At 38.5% G+C, this 21,594-nt stretch overlaps 1 protein-coding gene across 2 annotated transcripts; it reads right to left on the reverse strand.

Annotated features, from left to right (window-relative positions):
* Positions 1-6,668: 6,668 nt before the first annotated feature.
* tmem168a (transmembrane protein 168a) lies at positions 6,669-15,064 on the reverse strand. 2 transcript variants are annotated; one of them, XM_027151723.2, is made up of 5 exons: positions 14,980-15,064; positions 13,018-14,208; positions 11,414-11,556; positions 9,219-9,493; positions 6,669-8,106 (listed from the first exon to the last, which is right to left on the reverse strand). In XM_027151723.2, exons 2-5 carry the CDS (start codon positions 14,101-14,103, stop codon positions 7,559-7,561), a joined length of 2,052 nt encoding a protein of 683 aa, XP_027007524.1. In that variant the 5' UTR covers positions 14,104-14,208; positions 14,980-15,064; the 3' UTR covers positions 6,669-7,558. The 2 variants fall into 2 exon arrangements, with proteins under 2 accessions (XP_027007524.1, XP_027007525.1); XM_027151724.2 differs by lacking the exon at positions 14,980-15,064 and adding an exon at positions 14,571-14,897.
* Between the last annotated feature and the right edge of the window lie 6,530 nt (positions 15,065-21,594).

Below are 21,594 nucleotides of genomic sequence, written 5' to 3' on the forward strand. Positions count from 1 at the left end.
CAGAGTACCCTAGACCTTGATGGCTGCATCCTTTTCTATTTCTGCCACTTGAAACATCTCAGAAAGTGCCACTCCATAACTCTGCTTGATTTGAGTGGATGTTATGTCGTTTAGCTGGTGTCTGAATTTAGGATGACTCCACAGAGATCTTGCGGGGTCACTCGTCTGATGAACGTCTGGTTAACTGATGAACGCTGATCTTTCTCTTCCAATCAGATAGATTTATGTTAATAGAACTGAGATGAATTAATATCACTAGTTTTGGATTATGCACATCTGATTTTGAGCCTTCCAAAAAAAACAATTTTCTACCCAGCTGTTACAAGGCAGTACAGTTTAACGAGTAAAACCACTATGAGCAGTATGACATATGAAAATATAAAACCAGCACAGTACTAAAGAGTTATTGGATTGTGCTTCGTCAGTAAGTGGGATAAAAGACAGTCACTGATACGGTGCTTGAGGAAACACAATAACATTCCAGAGTATCTTCAACCACAACCAGAGACTTGAAGTTATTATACATAATTATTCTGTATGATATGGTTATAACTGTCTTAAGCAGGGCAGCTGATGCAAGGACCAGTAAGAAGCATGAAAACATTCATTACTGTGCCAGGAAAGAGAGAAAGCAATGCTAAGTGCTCAGCATGGACACGGATTTGGCTGAGCTACAATGCAGTTGATTAGAGTGAAAGGCCTTTGATGGAAAATTTGCTTGAGCGCTTAATTCATCACGATGGCACAACAATAAATTTTAAGCTTTTAACAGGGAGAAATGCAGTCCATTCAGAGAACCCTCCATCATGCTGTCCTAAACTTCTATTATTGGGAGTGCACAGTGTTTCTGAACATATAAATCAATTCACTAATTTCACTGTAGCATGCTTAGTGACCACAGGTCCAGCGCTGCTCTTTCAACCCTGAGTTAGAATGTATAGTCTTATAGTCTATACATAGTCAAAGAGGTCTTCCTTGGCTTTCTTTTAGGATTTTAGAAATTCACCAAAGGCAAAAAGTGAAAAATAATTCTGGTGAATAAAGAAGCTGTATTGCCCAAATCCAAATATCCAATATCCAAATATCCAAATCCACTGCTATTCAACTTGATTATGCAACCTTTAAATATTTGGTAGCCATATTAAAATCAGTATTGATAGATACAAAAAAGAATGACAGAGCAAATGACGAGTCTACTAGGAGCAGGAATCAAACTCCAACCATGCTAACCATTAAGCCACCATTACTCAAGAAATAACTATGAATAATTTCTCAAAATTTATATCTGAAGGTAGATATTCAAAAGCATTTACATATGTAAAAATTACAATAGTTACTGTAGGTGGATTGTTTATGTAAATGGAATTTGCCAGTGTTAATTTGGCAAACCGCTTGTACAAACACAAATCATTTATTCATTCATTTTCTACCGCTTATCCGAACTATTCGGGTCACGGGGAGCCTGTGCCTATCTCAGGCGTCATTGGGCATCAAGGCAGGATACACACACTCTCATTCACTCACACACTCACACACTACGGACAATTTTCCCAGAGATGCCAATCAACCTACCACACATGTCTTTGGACCGGGGGAGGAAAAAACCCTGAGGCAAGGGGAGAACATGCAAACTCCACACACAAGGCAGAGGCGGGAATTGAACCCCCAACCCTGGAGGTGTGAGGCGAACATGCTAACCACTAAGCCACCGTGCCCCCCAAACGAAAATCAGTAACTCTCAATTTAATCAGAGCTATTTACAAGGCCAAGCTTAGGTTACTCAGCCACTTAATTCTTCATAATATTATATGACTAATGCTAATGCGACAAGGGCCATGCAGATAATGCACTTCCACCTTCACTTACACCCCATCACACTGACATCCACACACATGGTGTGTGCTCAAAGGGCATAAATAGAGTTTATATCAAATAGTTTGACTTTATGAGTAGGGAATTCAAAGCATGCTAGGAAGTATGACAAGTAGATGATGGGATGTGGGTAAAACATCTGACAAATGTGATTTATGCATGTCATAAATGTGCTATAAAAACTCTTTGAGAATAGGAGCATGTTGGTATCGAAGATAATGTTGATGCATCAAACATTCCAAGGTCTGGGGTTTGATCCTGAGCTCTGTTCGATGTCTATATAGTCTCCCACATACTGGTTGGTGGACAGTCTGCTCAATATTCGGAACGTGTGTATATACATGACACATAGTAGACATTATCACTGTATACACCGATCAATCATTACACTGACAGATGAAATGAATAACATTGATTATCTCATTAAAATGGCACCTGTCAAAGGGGCGGGATATATCATGCAGCAAGTTATCAATCAGTTCTTGAAGTTGATGTGTTGGAAGCAGGAAAAATAGGCAAGTGTAGAGATCTCAGATAAGGGCTAATTTGTGATGGTTGAGTGGTGAAGATCTACCTCTTCCTGGAACACTGTTTATGTGTATATTTATTAAAATATTTATTAATTATTTTGTTATTATTATTTATTAAAAGGTTAGTTAGGTTGATGGTATGTTAAGTTTGTAACCTATTGAACCAGTGTTGATATATTAATCGATAGAGACTTCAAAGCACTTTTGTATATCGCTCTGTATAAGGGAGTCTGACAAATGCCGGGAATGTGATGGCTAGATGACTGAGTCAGAGGATCTCCAAAACAGCAGGTCTTGTGCGGTTCTCCCAGTATGCAGTGGTTAGTACTGTACCTACCAAAAGTGATCCAAGGAGGAACAACCTTTGACCTGGTTTCTGGGTCCTTACGTCGGGAGCAAAAGTATACATAAAAATGTAAAGCTCTCTATGAAATATGTCAGAACACACAATGCATCACAGCTTGCTGCTTCCCATCTTTCTTGCTTCAAACACAACTTTGGAACTGACTGTTTACTTGCTGCATAATACACTACATTGTCAAATGTTTTGGGACACCCCTCCAAATCATTGAATTCAAGCACCAAGGCATGCAGACTGCTTCTAAAAACATTTGTAAAAGTATAGGTCACTATCAGGAGCTCCTAAGAGCACCCCTTAGTTCCTGTAAAAGTTTTTGTGAACACTTTGGAATGGTCCCATCCAGTTCCAACATGACTGTGCACCAGTGCACAAATCAAAGTCCATAAAGATATGGATGAGTGCGTTTGGTGTGGTGGAAACTTGACTCAACCGGACAGAAAACCTTTGGGATGAATTAGAGCTGAGACTGTGAGCCAGACCTTCTCGTCCAACATCAGTGCCTGATCTCACAAATGCGTTTCTAGAGGAATGGTGAAAAATTCCCATAAACACTTTTAAACATTGAGCCTTCCCAGAAGAGTTGAAGATGTTATAGCGGCAAACAGTGGGCCAACTCCATATTAAACCCTACAGATTAAGAATGAGTTGTCGTCAAAGTTCAGGTTCATGGAAAGGCAGGTGTCAAAAACTTATGGCAACATAGGGTATATCCCACCCATTAACAGATTGTAATCAATGTTAATCAAAGATAATCAATGTTAGTGTAATCATCAAAAATTGAGAATTTTAAAATCTCAAGTCAAACCCTATATAGGTTGTAAAGTCAGTTTTTTGACAGCTGTCGCTGTCTCTACCATGTAAGTGTAATTAAATAAAGCATGATCTAGAGTCTGTCATTAAAATAGCTCAACCCTAGGAGGCTGCTTAGCAACATTGTCTTTGTGGTCACTTAGAGCTTATTCTACTTCCCAGAGAACGCAAGGAAGAAAAATGGCCCTGCCAGCTAAAATTAGGATACAAGGACTCTCGCTGTTTCAGAGCACTTTCTCTTAAGCTAATAACCCTTTGTCTCTCTGATGGAGAGAAAGAAAAACAAATAGAAACCAGTTGGACATAAGTACATAGTGCTGTTATTTCCACTTTGCCATGCAAATCCATCATTACACCTCCAGCAAAAATAGGCAGGGGTTAAAAATCAAGAGGTCCAGAAGTGTCAAAGTATAAAGTGGGAAAAACTACACATTATTCAATATATGGGCACTATTTTAAGAGTTATGTCATATCTGAATGCACTAGCGCTCATGACATCCCACAATCCAAAGCTTGGTGTTAATGTTCAGATGATGTACTTTAGAGATATCCATAAAGCACTTTACACAGTGAACATAAATGATGTAAATCTTATAACACCATTACATACTGTACGTAGTGTGACCCTGGACTAATATTTCTCTTAGGACTAAAAATCTTTTTGTGTGTGATACTGATAATTTATTAACATCTATTAGACATCCCTGATACCAGTGTCATTGACTCATCCTGCTCTTTTCTAAATCTGGCTCACACAGATGTGGTCTGTACATTAACCCCTGCTTTTAAATCATTCTGTTACTCCAAAACATCATCTGTAAAATCTTCACGATGCTACCCTCAAACAGGCTGCATTTAAGTTACCTAGGATATTTTCCTGCAATGTGCTTATTTGAATGTCATGCATCATGATTCTCAGCATTGCTCTACTTATCTTCTGTAGTGCAAGGCATGCACAATAAACAGATCACTGAACATGCACAAGGCTCCATCAAGAATGATCCTCATAACTGACATGATTGTAGAAACACCAGTAACTGCAGCTAGTAAAGCGCAAAAATAACAGCAAAAAAAAAAAAAAAAAAGAAAAAAGAAAGAAAATCCTGAGATGACCACATGGACCTGATTTAACAGCTGTAGCCAGTACATTTCTTTGTGGTTTGTCAAAGAAGATCAGCAGGTTTATTGGTCCATTAAATTAAACTAGCTTCTTCATGCTATTATGCCTGCAATTATAGTGGAAAAGCCTGATTTGTTTTAGCAAATGAATTAGCATTGGCAGAACGATGTGTTTTATACCTTTTTTTTAACTTTTCAGTATCTGTGTAACTGATTCTTCTAGAGAACTCAAGAAATACTTCATACTGCCTACATTATAGTAATAACCCCCCTTCAAAATAATATAAAACATGATGGATCTGTTCTTGCATTTGCATGTTTAGTAAATCAAAAAACAGTAAAGTATAGTATAGTAAAACAGAATGCATGGAAACCTGCAGCTTTTTGGTGGGAGAGGATACCATTATTTATATAGCCTCAAATGACAACGCTATACTTTTGCATCCAATGTTTTGTACAACATACAGTATGCACACTAATAGGCGGTATCTTGTGTTTTTTCAGTCCTGTAGTGTTGTTTTGTCTGTTCGCACAAGGTTGCACTCGCTTTGCACTTTATGTGGCTAGGACAACTTACCTTCAGCCTGAAGCTGTGTTGTTCTATATAGATCTGTGTTGTTTCATGTAGCACCATGGTCCTTGAGGAACATTGTCTCATTTCACTATGTATTACGTTAACTATATATGGTTGAAATGACAATAAAAGCCTCTTGAGTTAAATTAAGTTGAATTAAATTGAACTAAATTAAGTAGTGGTGTTCAATACAGCAGTAACACTAATATAATTAACCAGAATTACTCTCCTGCATATAAAAAGAATCTGAAACTAGCCCCAAAATTCTGAAAGAGACATAGCATTTTCCCCTCAAAGCTTTCATTTGGGAAACAAGGTTACTGTGGTGAACACCCATTTTAAAATGAATGGATTCCAATAAGCCCAATTTTGGAAAAAAAAAGAAAAGGAAAGCAACAGCAACCCTAGTAACCCTATCACTGACTGTCCTGTCCACTGCTCCTGCTCTAATGAAACTATTCATGGGACAGTCTGATTCCTACCTTAGTGGGTCTCTATTAGTGCTAGTTGCAATTCCCTTTTCCCACTGGGTGCATTCATAACTCAACAGAAGCTACAGTAAGTAGGGCAGTGAGTGTGTGCATGATTGCACATCTACAAAACACACACACACACACACACACACACACACACACACACACAGACACGCACAGAGACAGACACGCACAGAGACAGACACGCACAGAGACAGACACACACAGTGTGTATATGCTTGCAAAAAGTCCAGTCTTGTTTTGTGATTGACAGGACCCGATTCAACATTTGTCCCCATGTGCTGAGCAGCTGTGATTTATTGCCTAATCTTCTTTAAAAGATAAAGCAATCTCTTAATATAAACTTCTCAGAAATGATTTCAGTCATATGCATGAGTCACTGACCCCAGTCCTCAGTCACAGATAATGAAAGAGAACACACTGGCTTTATTTCACATGGGCAGCTGGGGACTGCAGCTAATAAAAACACACTCTGACAAGGAACTCCAGAGTATACATTCAAGATTTGAAGAAACCCCAACTCCCACCCTGCTGTTTAAAAATAGAGCCTAGAGGGAATAGCTATTTGAAGACCTCTTGTCCTGAACAATAAATAAATAAATAAATAAATAAGCAAGCATTAACATGGCCCTTAAAAGCATTGCCTCAGAGGCATGTTTACATGCAGGTCTGAGCAGAAAAAAAGCCTTCATTCACTGTCCCTATTTATAATAAAAAAAAAAAAAAAAAAAAAAAACTGGCTTAGGGTTTCATCAGTCCTGCTCTCCAAACCTGAAATACTATATTTGTACTGCAACACCACTGCATGCGTACTGAACTGTATTAGGAAACAGGCATTAAAGGAGACAATTTTTTTCACCTACATAGAGACATTCAACACTGTAATTAACTTCATTCACTGTACGGAATATATTTACATAAAACATTTATTAATGTCAAAGGAGAATACATTAGCTGAAGCACCAAAACCTGTACAAAGCAACGGTGTTTCTGTACAGTGAAAAAGCCACTGGGTCAAAGTGAGAGCCTGTACCCAGTGTAAAAGTCCATTCAATGTAGTGAGGCAATAATGAGCAGAGAGATCTCCACACTACATGACACACCAATCACAGCCATCAGTTCCTGTTCTGCCAAGAGTGTCATCAGTGAGGCAAAACAGGCATTGTGAATTAAAAATAGGTTTCCTACAGCATAATTTCCACATCTGCTCATTGAAAGAGGCACTTTCATTGAAATAACCACCTTTTACCTGTTCACATGGAAGCATAAAGTCAAAGGCACTTAAAAAAATAGCTTTAGAGGATAAAATATGACACTCAGAAAAAATAACGGTATTGGCATAAAATAATAACAGTAGAGAGTGAATATTGTAACTCCACTGACATTTAGTATGAATATAATGATTTGTTTTGTCTTTAATTACTCAATACACTTACAGCTATCTGCATGAAAGCTTAGTAAGAAAACATTTTGTTGTTTTTAAACATTTACGTTGCTAAGCCTGTTTCATTAACATTTATTTTCTAGGTATTTATTACTTATTTGAGCAATAGTGCTGGTAGATCAGCATTGGCTTAGAATTTCTGCATCAATGCATCCCCGGTCCAGAAAATATAACTACAATGGAAAAGGGCAATGCAGACACCAAATTAAGTCTGTATATAAATCAAAAGAAGTGCACAGTGACCTCCAAGAAACAAAATTAAATAGATATAATGAGCATTTAACCCAACAAAAGAAAAGGAACATAACATAAGGTGCAAGTCATGTTAAAATGTTACAGAGGTCATACTTAGATCTACGATCTTACAAGTTTGATTCCCTGCCCTGTGTCGAGGACGGCAGGGGGAAACCAGCCCATTTTGAGCCTCCGGAAACAGCGTAGACAGACACCGCAGAGCCACAACAGATTCAGCCCACAGCACCAGTTAGCCACAGCCACCAGTGGGTAAGTAACACGGGGAAAGTGGGTCTTCCAGTGCTTCTCCATGTCACTGCCAGTCGGCAGGTGGAGCCTGTAGTCACTCCAACATTTAGACACTCCGTATACGGCTGTGAGGAGACGCCCTCTCTCTGCCCACTGTATGCCACTCTCTGGTTCACAGTTGTAATCCACCCATTCCGAGGTAAAGTCTCCCAGGCGAGGGGCGTCTTGGCTCTCGGCATCCCTCCTTGAATTTATTTCAGCTCCCTGCACAGCCACGTAAAGCCCCTCCACCTTCCTCACTGCCTTTACCCATGGCCCAGAGTTCTCTGTATCCAGGACCAGAATGAGGCGGGACGAGAAGCCAATGTTGCGCTCCTTCCACCAATTGAGTATCTGCCCAAGACCCAAGCTTTCCCCACCTAAAAAAAGGTACAGATCAGAGAGCGGTCAGTCAGAGGGAGGAGGCTGCCTTTGCACAGATTTGTTTTAAGTAAAAATGTAGGAATTATTTAGTTTTTAGTATGACACACTTCTATTACAAACATGCATGGCACTAAAAAAAATATGATCACATTACAGTTATCCTATGTTATAAATATGAGGGGGGAAAGGACAAGGACTTTGTGGGGTCACAGAAATTCAAAATTTTCATTTAGGCCCATTTGGGAACCCCAGCTTGAGGGCCTTCCAGGAACACGTAAACCTCTATAACCTGACTACATAAATCCACACAGGTCAAATCCATTCAGCCAAATATGTGAATTCTGATGGTAGCCTCTTGCACCAGAATTAGGAGATTCACAGAAATGGGATGACTGCTTATGTAACTACATCTTTCAAGTTTTCTTTTATTATTTATAAATATTGTCATTTTGCCTTTGATAATGATGACCTCCACCAGTTCAATACCACAGGCTACTTTAATTGGATTCATCACATGTAATCCATATTGAGTCAGGAATTAAAATCACACACACATAAGATATATCTCCTGGTAGCATGTATGGTGTGAGAAATCCCACTTTCAATGTCAAAGCAGATGCTAATTATAGATATAGCTGATGGTAGTAGTTATAACTTAGATATGATCTGAGAAACAAGGCCAGTGAAGGAGTGTGTATGGCACTGTGTCAGCCACAGGGCCCAGCATGCTGCAGCCAGACCTGTACAGCAGTGTTTGTGAGGTTGTTTCCTAGTACCAAACACTGTGACATGGCCTCTGACTCGGTCTAGCCCTCATAAGGATTCGTAGCTTAGTGAGATACTTACGGCACACACAAACAGGCAGATGAAGCACAGTGAAGACATTGTGTCAAGATAAGATTTATTTATTTTATTATTATTTTTTTTTTTACAGTTTAGAAAGCATTCAGAAAAAACATCAAATACAAAAAGGTCAGCTAAAACAACACTGCTGCAACACATATTATTGACAAAGAACATGAGGGGTTTAATAAGAGAATTAAAGGGATATAATATATGCACAGTGTAAACACTAAATAAACCAAATTACTAACCATCTAAGACTTACCTGTAAGAGCCCAGTCTCCTGTGGGCAAAGTGTGTCCGCTGTAGTAAATGAGGTAGTTGTCATGCCGGGGGCCATCAGCAGTGCGCAGGTCCAGGAAGGAGCGCAGTTTAGCCTGGAGGTTGTCCAGGCTCAGTCCGCTGGTGGAGTAGTCACAGCCAAATGTCTGGATTAGGTGGTGTGAGAAAAGGCGCTGGACGGCATTGAGTGTTGAAGTGGATCGCAGGTTCATCTCCTGTACCTGTTCCGGAGGAAGCAGTACAGGCTGACCATCCACACTGTCCGGGGAGAGAAAGGCAAAGGAAGGGATTGTGAAGGACATGAATGTGTATGAGCTCAGGAAACGGTAAAGGAGATGAGAAGTGTAAAAAAAAATAGACTGAACAGAAAACACTATTGAATAAAAGCAGAGAGTGTGCCAGGTATTGACTGTAGCCTTACATACATGTGAATACGCTTTCTATTATGCTCTCTACAATGAATAAAAAACAAAATTCCTTCATAAAACCTCATTCAGCATCTTGCACTATAAAACACGTTTAGGCTGTTATGACCCTTCTGCCCCTTTTCGCTTGGATACAGCAGCACTAAAAAAGCCCATTAACCCTGGAAACCTTCCAGAGGAGCATAATGGAAGTGTTGAACAGCGTTGCTGCACACGTGCTTGCTGAAGACTGAAATGGCAGATCCAAAACACACAGCCAGGTAGTTCTCACAGGTCAGTGTGTTTGGCTCTTTAAGAGCCTTCCTCTCTACGATTCTGTTCTCCCACCTGCTTCACTTGGGGACTCTCTCTTGCAGTTTCTATTCCTCTGTCCAATTTTAGTCTCACTTGATCTTTTCCCCTGCTCATTCTCTACTCTCGAACACTAATGAAACTCAATAATGAACACGCTACAAAAGAGACTCTTAAGTGAATGTAGCCATACTGAATTGTGTTAGCTATATTAGATTTAGATGAGGCCTAATCATGTGAGACATTTGCTAAAAAGAGCAGTGTAATTAGGCAAACTCGACAACAACCAGAGAAAAAAAGAAATACTTCACTATTCCACACTAGTCCAATGTATGAGGTGGTACTTGAAATTATTTATCCATAATAAAGATTATTAAATAGACTCCAATTTGGAATCTGCCAGAGATGAAAATGGCTAAAAGGAGCATATGCCAAAATGGGCCTCTCAGTCTCTACATCTTTCTTCATGCTACATCCATCTGTCTGTCTCACTCTCTGTTTCGCTTCCTTTCTGCCTGCCTCAGCTCCCTGAGGAACCCTCATGATTGTAAAAACATGATCTGCACCCATCAGACAGGAGATTACACCCTGCTATATTCCCCTCATGTGCCAACACCCTGCTGAGGCCTGGCTCTCAGTCTGCTGGAATACTGAGCATGATGGAGCCGTGGAGCTGAATCCTAATCACCCTCCTCACTCTTCGCAGCTTCCCCTTATATTCAGGTCATAGCCCTCCCTACACAGCCAGTATTTACCCATGTTTATTAAAGGCTATTAGTTTATTTTTCACTCCATTTACCATTACCTATTCAAGGACTTCCAGTCATTAACTTCTCCATAAGATGAGTGAACTACTCAATATGATTCAGCGGTCATGTCAAAAGGGAAAAATAAGGTGGTTGATACTGGCTAGATAAATAAAGACAAATGAAGGCTTGGGCTTCTACCTATGAGACCAAAGCAAAGGTGGACAAATCGTCAACTCATTATCTAACCCAACTGACAGGTAAAAACTCCACTGTGCTGCCCAATCTCATATTTGGATTGCCTGGGAATCCCAGTTGACTTGGTTAAGAAGTGGAACTGAATGTGAAAGGAATAACACACAGCAGACCGTGCGGTTATATGAAAATAATTGACGCTGGGAAAGTGCACTCTTTCTGAATAACAGCATGGTCTGTAGTGTGTTGTTTTGCTTATAGCACAGTGATAGTTGATTGCGATATTGAATTTATTAATAAACTCTCTAATAAAAAACTATTTATGAACAGATAGACTTAATGTTCTGGAACTTGAGAGACAAGTTCGTTTCTGAACACACTTTTATTATAGCTGGGGAGAGAGAAAAAAAAGAGAAGAAAAAACAGAAACAAAGTCATTCTCTCCCTAGTCTCTACACTCCCCCCTTCGCTCTCTGTCGGTCTCATCCTTTTTGTGTATATATGGGTTGTGTTGTATGTACCTGCAGTAACTGGTTGGAATAACCACTGCATAGCCCACACAGGTTCCTCCCAGACAGTTGCCCAATTCATGGAAAAGCCCGTGCGCCAGAGACTCCAGTGACAGCACCACCAGGAACATGCTCATGAAGAGTGCATTAGAAAGCTGGTAAAAAATGAATTCACACCATTGTAACATTATAATGTTTTCCGGTTTGACATTGAAAACAATCTCACAATGTTCCAGTGATGTAAAACAGGTAGATTGAACGCATCATAATTCACAAAGCAAACTCTTAACCAGATGAGAAAAATGATGAAATCTAGATATGGATTAATAAAATCACTCTTCATTCTTCTGTGATGTATACGGTAACTCAAAAGCAAGAACTTCTCAATTCCACTCCAATGACAATATAAAAACTAATCATCAGGTTCAAAACTGAACTTATACGTGGTTTTTACTTATACTGAACCATAAGAAGATTACAACCACCACCTTTTACACATGGAAGGATATCTGTTAACTATCTGTGATTTTTATATTTCACATAATATGTAAATAAGCACATAAAACACGACAACCATTTTTTCATCATTCATGCATTTTTATGCAAAATATGTTTGTCACAGTAAAAAAAAAAAAAAAAAAAAAGAAGAAGAAGAAAAAAAAAAAGACAGAGGAAGCTATATATAAAGACCAGAGAGATATATGTAAATTATATCTGAATGAATAAAACACAGTGGTTTGAGCAGCTTGATTTGGACTTCCACTTGAATTTTCACCTACATTTTTGTTACTAACTCCTATCCAGATATAATCCAAACTTCTGACATAAAAATCAAGGGTAAATTCTGTTACATGAGTCTATACTACTACTTAATAATATTGCCTTTGGCAGTGGACAACCTACAGCAAGGTCTGGGATGACTCATTTTACAGCACATTATCTTAGCGCTTAGTTGTTCTCTGCTTTTGTCGAATAAGGTACTTCTGTCCAAGGTCTAACAGCCGGCTGTGCATGCTGTCCTCATTTCACACAAGAGAATCAGTAGGAAGAAGTGCACTACTCTGCCACTTACTCATCAACAACAGCAAGGATTAGTCATTATCCTCCTCATTATTCTTGTCATCAGTAAGCTTGTCTGGATAAAACTTTATGCATAGAAAGACGTTATCTGGTGACCTATTTTCCCGATTTGTCACCGTATCGTTTTTCTAACCAAATTAAATGTTTTCTGAAGATGATAAAATATGAGAAAGTTAACATGAGGAAAAACAGAAGGCCAAGAAAATGACAACTTAGTTATGTGACACCTAGCAAAGATAAAAGATCTAAATGAACACATTCTAGCATTTATCCTCTATAACCTCACAAACAATTCAGGAAAACACAAAGCATGCAATATTATGTTTTAAAATGTTCAACCTAAGGTTTACTACAAAAAGTAAAAATTATTGTAGATTACATACAACTCAATCCACTTGCCACCAGGAAGTCTAGTGAATAAACAAACACTATAGAATAATAAAAATGGCTGCTTTTACAGCCACAGACTCTGAGTGTTTGCACTAGCTATCTGATTAGTGCTACAGGAATCCTGCAGATATACAACCCTCCCTTACCTGCCATGACACGGCCCCCAGGATGACAGTCGAAAGCAGGCAGAAAAACAGCAGGCGTTCAGAGATGAGGCAGAAATGGCGCACCCCCCTAGAGGCCATGATCCTGTCTAGACTGCTCCTGTCTGAGCGCTGGGCAGCCAGAACCTTCTGGGACTCACTCAGCTTGGTGTGGAAGCCCCAAAGTGTGACCAGGAACACCATGTGGCAAAGCATCCAAAAGAGGCCGAACACACAAAATCCAGGTATAACGAGGTACCAGAACTCCAGGAATCCCAGTTTTAGGGCACAAAGCACAAAGAACATCAGCTCCACAATGCTCAGTGGGAAGAGAGAGAGTCTTCGCCACAGCCTGCCTGCTAACAAAAAGGGCATCCATCGCTCAGTCACAGACAGGTTGCTGAAGTACAAGTCTATCAGGGGTTCAAAAATGAGCCGTCCAAGGAAACAGCCCAGAGCAAACGGGTTGGCCTGGACCTGTAGAGCCTGGAAGAAGGTGATGGTGGTGACTACAGAAAAGCAGATGAGATTGGGAAGAGCCAAGAGAGACTTCATGCGTAGGTCTACAATGATAGTGCCTAGAGCAATCATAAGGGCGATAATTGCCGCTGACTTGTTGAGGACCATAGTGGTGCTGGCTATGGCAAACCCCAGGAGCTCCAGAGCTTCTGCTGATGTTAGGACTACGCTCTGGTAACTGGTGCTTCCACACAGGCGGTCTGTCAGCGCCCACAGAGAGCGCATGGCCACGCTGGCTAGTAGCAGGTAGTTCGTCACTTGCTCCTTTATGTCATTCTCGAGGGAAGAGCTGTTTAGGAAGCACAGCAGACCCTGCAGAAAGCCGAACCAGAGGTGGAACAGGCTCAAGCTGGCCCACTCCATAGAGAAGTAATAATAGAGAATGCTGGAGAGGCCCAACACAAACAGACCTAGAATGAAGATGACTAGGATTGTAGGTTCGGACGTATGCTCCCATCGTACATACATTCCCAAACACACAGCCACCAACAGGTTTACACTGGACAGATAACCCAGGCAGCGGACGGAGGACCAAATGTCCACCTCGGTGCCTGAATCCTCAGCAGTCATTCTGACTTTTTTAAGGATACACACTTTAGTCCTTCCTTACTTTTGTGAAAATCAACAGCTTGCAAGAGCCTTGTGCTTTAGTTTCTGACGAAAACCTCATCATTACTGCAAAAAACACAAGAAAAAAACGATTGGGTGTTATCTTCAATAATGTATAAAATGTAGTAAACACATATCAGGTTCCTCTCAATGTTTCTTCATGACATCATCTCAGGAATATTTTCCTTGTCACCTCTGGCTTTGTCATTAAAGGATAGAATGATAAAATCAAGCCCTATATATCAGTCAAGCAGCTTTGTAATCATGTCTATAAGCTGTACAGATAACATAACAATTGTTAAAAACCTACTCAGATACACCTCATATCCTGTGTTAGTACATTTCTGATGCATAACAATAGTCCAATTAGCTGCAACATCGTCAACAAAACACTCCAGAAGTCTGTATATTTTTGTTGTTATACTTACTTTGTTTCTTTAATAAATTTCACGAGTTATTATTTTTGTTTGTCAGTAAAACGCGTCTCACTGCGTATTAGTTTTTACTGACATTAGTTTTTACTTATTAGCTTAAATCCTCCTGACTGCCACATCAACCAGCTAGCATAATGGCTGCGTTACAAATCGCTACCTATTAAACGCCTAGTGCACTATTCTTAACACAAACTCCGTTATCTCGTGGCCTATCTAGTGCACTTGAACAGCCATCAGTCTGCCGTTTAGGACGCGACCCAACCCTGTTGTTAGCCGGCATAGCTACTCCGTCGAAGTTTTTAAAAACCCGGCATTCAAAACACTGACGAGATTTAACTATATCTCATGCACTAACCGGTTAAGTTTGTCACATAAAAACTGTGTCCCATGTCGATAAACTTACCTTTACTTATGAGGCAACTTTCTTCTCTTCCTGAGCTCCATATTTCCGGACTCGTTACTACGGTGCGCGATGAGGGTCAAACACACGGTTGCTGTGATGCTATGACTATAGTAAATAACTTACCCTTGATTTATTCTTACTTAGTTCAAATTACTCTTCCAAGCCTTACTTTATTTATTATTTTTTGGAAAAATAATAAATCAATACATGCAATGCAACTAGACATATGATAAGTTAATAATAATAATAATAATAATAATAATAATAATAATAATAATAATAATAATAATAATAATAATTGTTATGATATTATAGGTATAAATTCATTATTTTATCCAACTATTCGGTGAAGATCTGAGAAAATATAAGTACATATAAAAACAACGAAACAAAATAGATAGAAACAGGAATCATCAAACCTACTTAATGACATCATGAATAATTATTAAATTAAAAATGCTTATTAAATAATTGGTAATCAAAACCATCATTATGGCTCTATGGCTCTAGTAAATGACCAGAAAATTATTGTACACATTTCAATAATGAACCTAATATTTTAAAAACATAAAATAGGACTATTTTTATTAAACTCCTGGGAACAAAATGCTTCCGTTTCTGTACAGTAGCATTAACCTCTGTTCTCTAGCCTAAAGCACTGCCATTTTCCTGCTTGTAGTTTGTAGAAACTATTCTGTGTATGTGTGTGAAAAAGAAACTATTCACACAGAGGCGTTTTTTTTTTTTTAAATTAGTAATCATTACAGCAATGGTTTAATTTCAATAATTAACCTAATATTTTAAAGACGACTAGACGGAGACGGGGTCAGTGGATTTTATTTTACAGTTAAGGTCTTTGGCTGCAACCAGTTTAAAAAAGCAGCAAACCTACCTGCTGACCCACAAACTCTGCAAGCATAATATAATTACAGTGCATATCTATTTCCAAGAGCCATTAACCAAAAATGACATAAACCTAGTTAAAGCCTAACAAAAGCCTAGCATAGAATCCACTAATCAACATATTTTAGGTGCTCAAAATGATGCACAAGGACATGATCATTAGAAATAATTAGCCTTGGCAGAGAAAAGATTAACATGAATTGTTCATTATTATTCTTTTTTTATCTCAAGAGATAAGTGTAATATTTTATTTGAAACACTTTTTGGTGCCCTCTAGGCACAGCACAGATTGTCCATATGGCTATAACTGAGATAGTGGATGGAGCTGCGGTCCCCCCAACACCCCCTTCCTTCTTCCTCTGACAGTCAAGGCAATGGCACGTCTCAGCAGTGTGGCATTTTCTCTACAGGGGTTCTGCGTAGGTAGAAACTCACCGACTGGGTAAACACAAGGCAGGCAACCTCCTACACAAGTTCCAGAGAAAGAGCCAGAGAGAAAAATGTGACTGGCATTTTTATTGGGTTCTTCATAGGATTAAGGTCAGACTAACTGCCATGTAATATCACAAATGTGGTACTGCCTTAAATCTGTAATGGATTCTTTTTGATTCCTAAATCAGCTTGTTGACACCAAAAGGAGGTGGGAACAAAATGCTTCTGTTTCTGTACAGTAGCATTAACCTCTGTTCTCTAGCCTAAAGCACTGCCATTTTCCTTCTTGTAGTTTGTAGTTCAGATTTTTTTTAGTAATAAAACTAGATGTGATCTAATTATCTGTGTGTGTGAAAAAGAAACTATTCACACAGAGGCCTTTTTTAAAATTATGAATCATTACAGCAATGGTTACATTTATATTACAGGACATGATGGGAGGACTTGTGTGGGTCATTGTTAAAACAGACTGAGTTCTGTTCTGTTCTGTTCTGTGTGTGTGTGTCTGTGTGTGTGTGTGTGTGTGTGTGTGTGTGTGTGTGTGTGTGTGTGTGTGTGTGTGTGTGTGTGTGTGTGTGTGTGTGTGTGTGTGTGTGTGTGTCACTGGAGACTTTAAATGCTACTGGGTTCTCACTGTCCGTCACTCTAAAGGACTGTGCAAAGAGAGCAGATGAGAATGAGTAGAGAAGGAAAGGGTGTTGCAGTGCTTCAGAGTTCATTAAGAGGTCACTGCCATCTATAAATGCACTCAATTAGTCCACTTCTACTTCCCTTTTGAATGAAATATTAAGGTCATTTGTCATAATGTAGGCCAAACATTTCTGTCGGAGCACAACAGGCATAACATGACAAAGGGAAAGTGCTCGCCTTTTTTTAATTAGCTCTCCGTTTTCTGTTCATAATTGAAAGCACTCAACCATCCAAACATATCTGAATGTACAACAAACAAATTGTTCACAGGCCCACAAATAAGACACTACATACATGCTCAGTGCAGTAGAACACGAGTAATTTAGCTCATAAAAATAAATGCAGTATGTGAGCGGGTCTTTTCAGAGTATGTGGTCTTTTCCATATTTGCCAAGGTCACACGTGTATCATATCGCAAAGCAGAACGAGAAAGGACACATGAGTTATGATGGATGCCCATATTTGAATGTTATGTACACTCCCACACCACCTGGCCACCTGCATATGCTGCATTACATTGATAGAGGACATGAAATATACATAAAATGTCAGTCTCTGCAAGAGAAGAGAGAAATACTGTGAGATATTATAAATTGTGTACAATAACATGTTATAGATTGGATACTTGGATTTACATACATTTACTTATTTTAGTAAACATAGTCAACTTCTATAAGGGATAAGACCTGGAGTTGAATTCTCAGACGGTACTTTACAGAAAGTAAAATAAGTCCATAAAAGAAAAAATTACCAAATAAAGAAATTAGATAAATAAGCAATAAGTAAAGTGATTTGTAAACAGTAATGAAGAACTAAAGTGATAATAGTGCAAGTAGCCAGTAACATATGTCATTATTCACAAAGGTAAATAATTAAATACTGTGAATCAGTTGTTATTTAACAAAAATAAATGTGTAATGTGTATTTCTTTAATTTGGAAGAAGATTTGTAGAAGGAGTCACAAGTGTGTCTCATAGTGTGTGCTACAGCTTCCATGTGTTGGACGGATGGATGGACGGACGGACGGATGGAGGGGTGGAGGCTGTACTGTACCTCTGATAAACTCTGGTTGAGGTGTAGACTGTCCAATGATTAGAATAAACATAGCTCAGATATTTGAGCTACCTTCAGCTTGACATGTTGTCAATATAACAACAAAGCCTGATATTCTGTTCTTGTAAAGTTTTAACAAAGTTGATTTTGCTGACTCAGCAAAAAGGTAATTTGAGGCTACAGATTGTAGAGCAATTCTAATTCTTAAAATCCCAACAGAGATTGACTTGAATTGCATGTGCTTTTCTCTAAATGTAGACAGCTCAGGATAATGCGCTATAATATAACACCTCAGCTACAGACAATGCATGCAACCACTGCAGCAGCAACTGCGAAGCATGTTTACTGCATGTCCCTGCTCGGCACGAATCAGTATGATGCACTTCGCCTCTTAAAGAGTCTATTTGGGGAGTCAGCAGCCACATCACAGCCTAAATCAAGAGCTGTCAGCTCTGCAGAAGCTCTCGGGCTGCCAAATGAATTTCAGAAGGAGATGAATGGTGAAAAGAAGTGTGAGAGAGGGGGAGAAAAAAAAATCACAGTCGAGTCTATAAAAAGGATTCATATTCATCACAAAACATTCAGGGTTTTTTGTGGGATATTGTGTGAATATTGCATGGAGCTCTCTTTAGCACAGCAAAGGAGTAAATCCTCTGCAGATGAATGATTATAGGGAACAAAATTCATATGTAACCTGTGCCAGAAGTCATCCATCTCAATACAAGCTTCAGCTGCATGACATTTTGTCAACTGAAGAGGATCAATTCCTATAACTTAATGATTTTTTTACTTACCTCAAAGCTTGAAGGCATATGTCAACATTGCAATCCCTTTACATGCCACTGTAGAGTTTTTGTGTTGTAGACAAGTTTTAACTCTCATGCCCAGGAAACATAACCTATGTGTGTCAGTTATCATCTGAATGTTCATGGCTTTTCCATCAAAAGCTTTGCAATTATAATACAAATTCCCAGAATGCTATAAAAAAAGTGAATGAAACTGTTTCTGTTAAGTATGGTCATGCAAAAAATCCTGAAGATAGTGTAAAAGTCATTAGGGAGAAAAGACTATGGACGGACGGTTTATAAGACTAAACTAATCTGATCTAGACTGACTTATTGATAAACAATTAAATGTTCACAATTTTCCTATTATCTAAACAATCTTCCAAGTTATGTTTGGTTAAAAGCTAACAAGCAGTAAATCAAATATGTGTCAAGTCTTGTGCCATAAACATTAGTTTAGACTCAGCTAATTTTAGATTAGTTGTAGTAGGACTGTGGAGTAATGCTATCAATTTTAAATCCATAGACTGAGGCTGAGATTTAATGCAAAATATCACTATCTAGAATATCTACTAGCTATCAGATTAGCAAGACAACTCTTTGCTATTCAAGTGAACTAAATTTCTCTGTTTTAATGTCAACAATGTTTCGTCAGTGTCCTTTATTTTGATGCAGCTACTGTAAGTCCATTACACTCAAAGATTTTGTACAAGACATTTATAACAGAATGATTTGATATTTGAGTCTTAAGTTTTATCCTAAAACTCTGAGGATTTGAACTTGAGTTAAATAATATCTCATAGACTTGGAGATGAGGGTGAGATGTCGTAGGCATGATTTGGACAGCTGCAAATTTAAGACTCACCCTCTGCTTGAGGGTCTTATTACTTGACTACATCAATGCTGTATATTAAAAGAAAATGGTTTATAATAACCCAATGAGAATGGCAATGAAGTATGGCTTATACAAAATCTAGAGACTACATTATGCTGTGAAATGACCCTGATGTCACTGGTGATTGTGAAGATTCTCATGTAATTCTGAACACTCGAAGCTGTGAGTCAAGTGTGCAGAGGCACAATGACTTTTTAATTATCTGACTAGCTGAGTGTTGCAGAGCTGTGAAAATGAAGCCATGATTCATCAACCGAACTGACTGGAGGAAACTGCATTTCAACATGAATCTGTTTGATGAAGCTAATGTTGTAAGACTTGCCTCAGGTTTAAAAAAATATATCCTTTGCAACAAAAAAAGTGCTATTTTGTTGCCCATACTGTACCTTAAATATTCACTATGAATATATCCTCTGGTCTCTCTATTCTTTTAGCAGTTTGCACTGAGTGATGTGGCTTTTTTTGTGACAAGTGATCTTCTGCTTCATTAGAATTACACATTTCATTAGTCAAATTATTGATGTAATTGATCTTTTAGAATGGAAATTGGCTAGACCGCTTTGCATTTTGCCCTGAATGCAGGCTCTTAAATAACTTAATCGCTTAGCAGTCATCCAAAAGGATTTCATGTCTAATACCCTGAATCCATGGATGTATGGAGGAAGGGAGCACAAACAAGTGACCATTGATTTCTTGGCCTCTGTGAGAATGTCAGGTGCAAGTTCACATTATCTGATTGAGTTGAAACTGACGGCCATATTCACCATAAAACTGGATTAGCAACACCAAATATTCCCACTTTACAGTGCTTCAATGATTTGATTCATTCAAATGAAAAATTAAGTAAATTAAAAGCGGTAATGCAGAACACTTTACACGAAATCACTTTATTTAAATACATGTCAAGTCTCTAGCTTTTAGTCATGAACATTACTGTGTGTTTAGATAGCAGATTTTCAGTATCGCATTTGTGAGATGCTCTAGATAATTGTTTGCTAGCCAAAGTAACCAAATTACTGTGTCAAAGACATTTTGTCATTCTCCTTTATTTTGATTGCAAGTTTGTTCCATTTAGCACTGCAATCATGTAAGTCTTGCGGCTCTTTTTTTTTTATAACCTGGAGGATATAATGATTTAAATGAAATTACATTTTATTTTTATAGCCATAGTTACAAAGCAGCTTTAGAGGAATAAATAAATTCAGGACATAAATTTGAAGTATGAATTTATCCCAAATAAGTATAAATTTATCCCTAATGAGCAAGCCAGAGGCAACAATGGCAAGGTGACTAGCAGCTATAAAAAGCATGATATTTAAAGGCTGGCTTTATACTGTGTAATTAACATGGCATTTTAAGAGTATGAATGATCACACTGTATTTATATGACTAAAAAATGTAAAATACAATTAAAAAATGATGTTTGCAACTATAAAATATTGTTTCTGACATCTCACACTGACAGTCTGTCAGTAACATAATACAAGTACAAGAACTATCACTGGGGACTGGACAATTTTCAGATTCATGTATTCTCACTTTCTGACAATCAGCATGATTTCCCCAGCCAAAAGCCCTGAAGCAGCAAGCAAGCCAGGTGCATTTTTTTCTTTTTTCACTGCCAAGTCTATGTCTAAGAATAGAAATCATAGCTTTCATACACATCAATAGGGGTGCGGTTTGCCACACAGATCAACAGAAAAACAGAAGTAATCAGCTGTATTTCAGCTTGATGCATTGCTGCTTCTGCAGTCTCTATGCTGAAAGTAGAGCATCTCCTGATTATTATTATTATTATCAGTATTTTTGCAAAAGAGCTGACATTATGCGGAGAGGCTGGAGTGTATAAGAGTGCAA

The sequence above is a fragment of the Tachysurus fulvidraco genome, chromosome 19 (assembly GCF_022655615.1).
Source record: "Tachysurus fulvidraco isolate hzauxx_2018 chromosome 19, HZAU_PFXX_2.0, whole genome shotgun sequence".
In the NCBI taxonomy this organism is placed as follows: domain Eukaryota; kingdom Metazoa; phylum Chordata; class Actinopteri; order Siluriformes; family Bagridae; genus Tachysurus; species Tachysurus fulvidraco.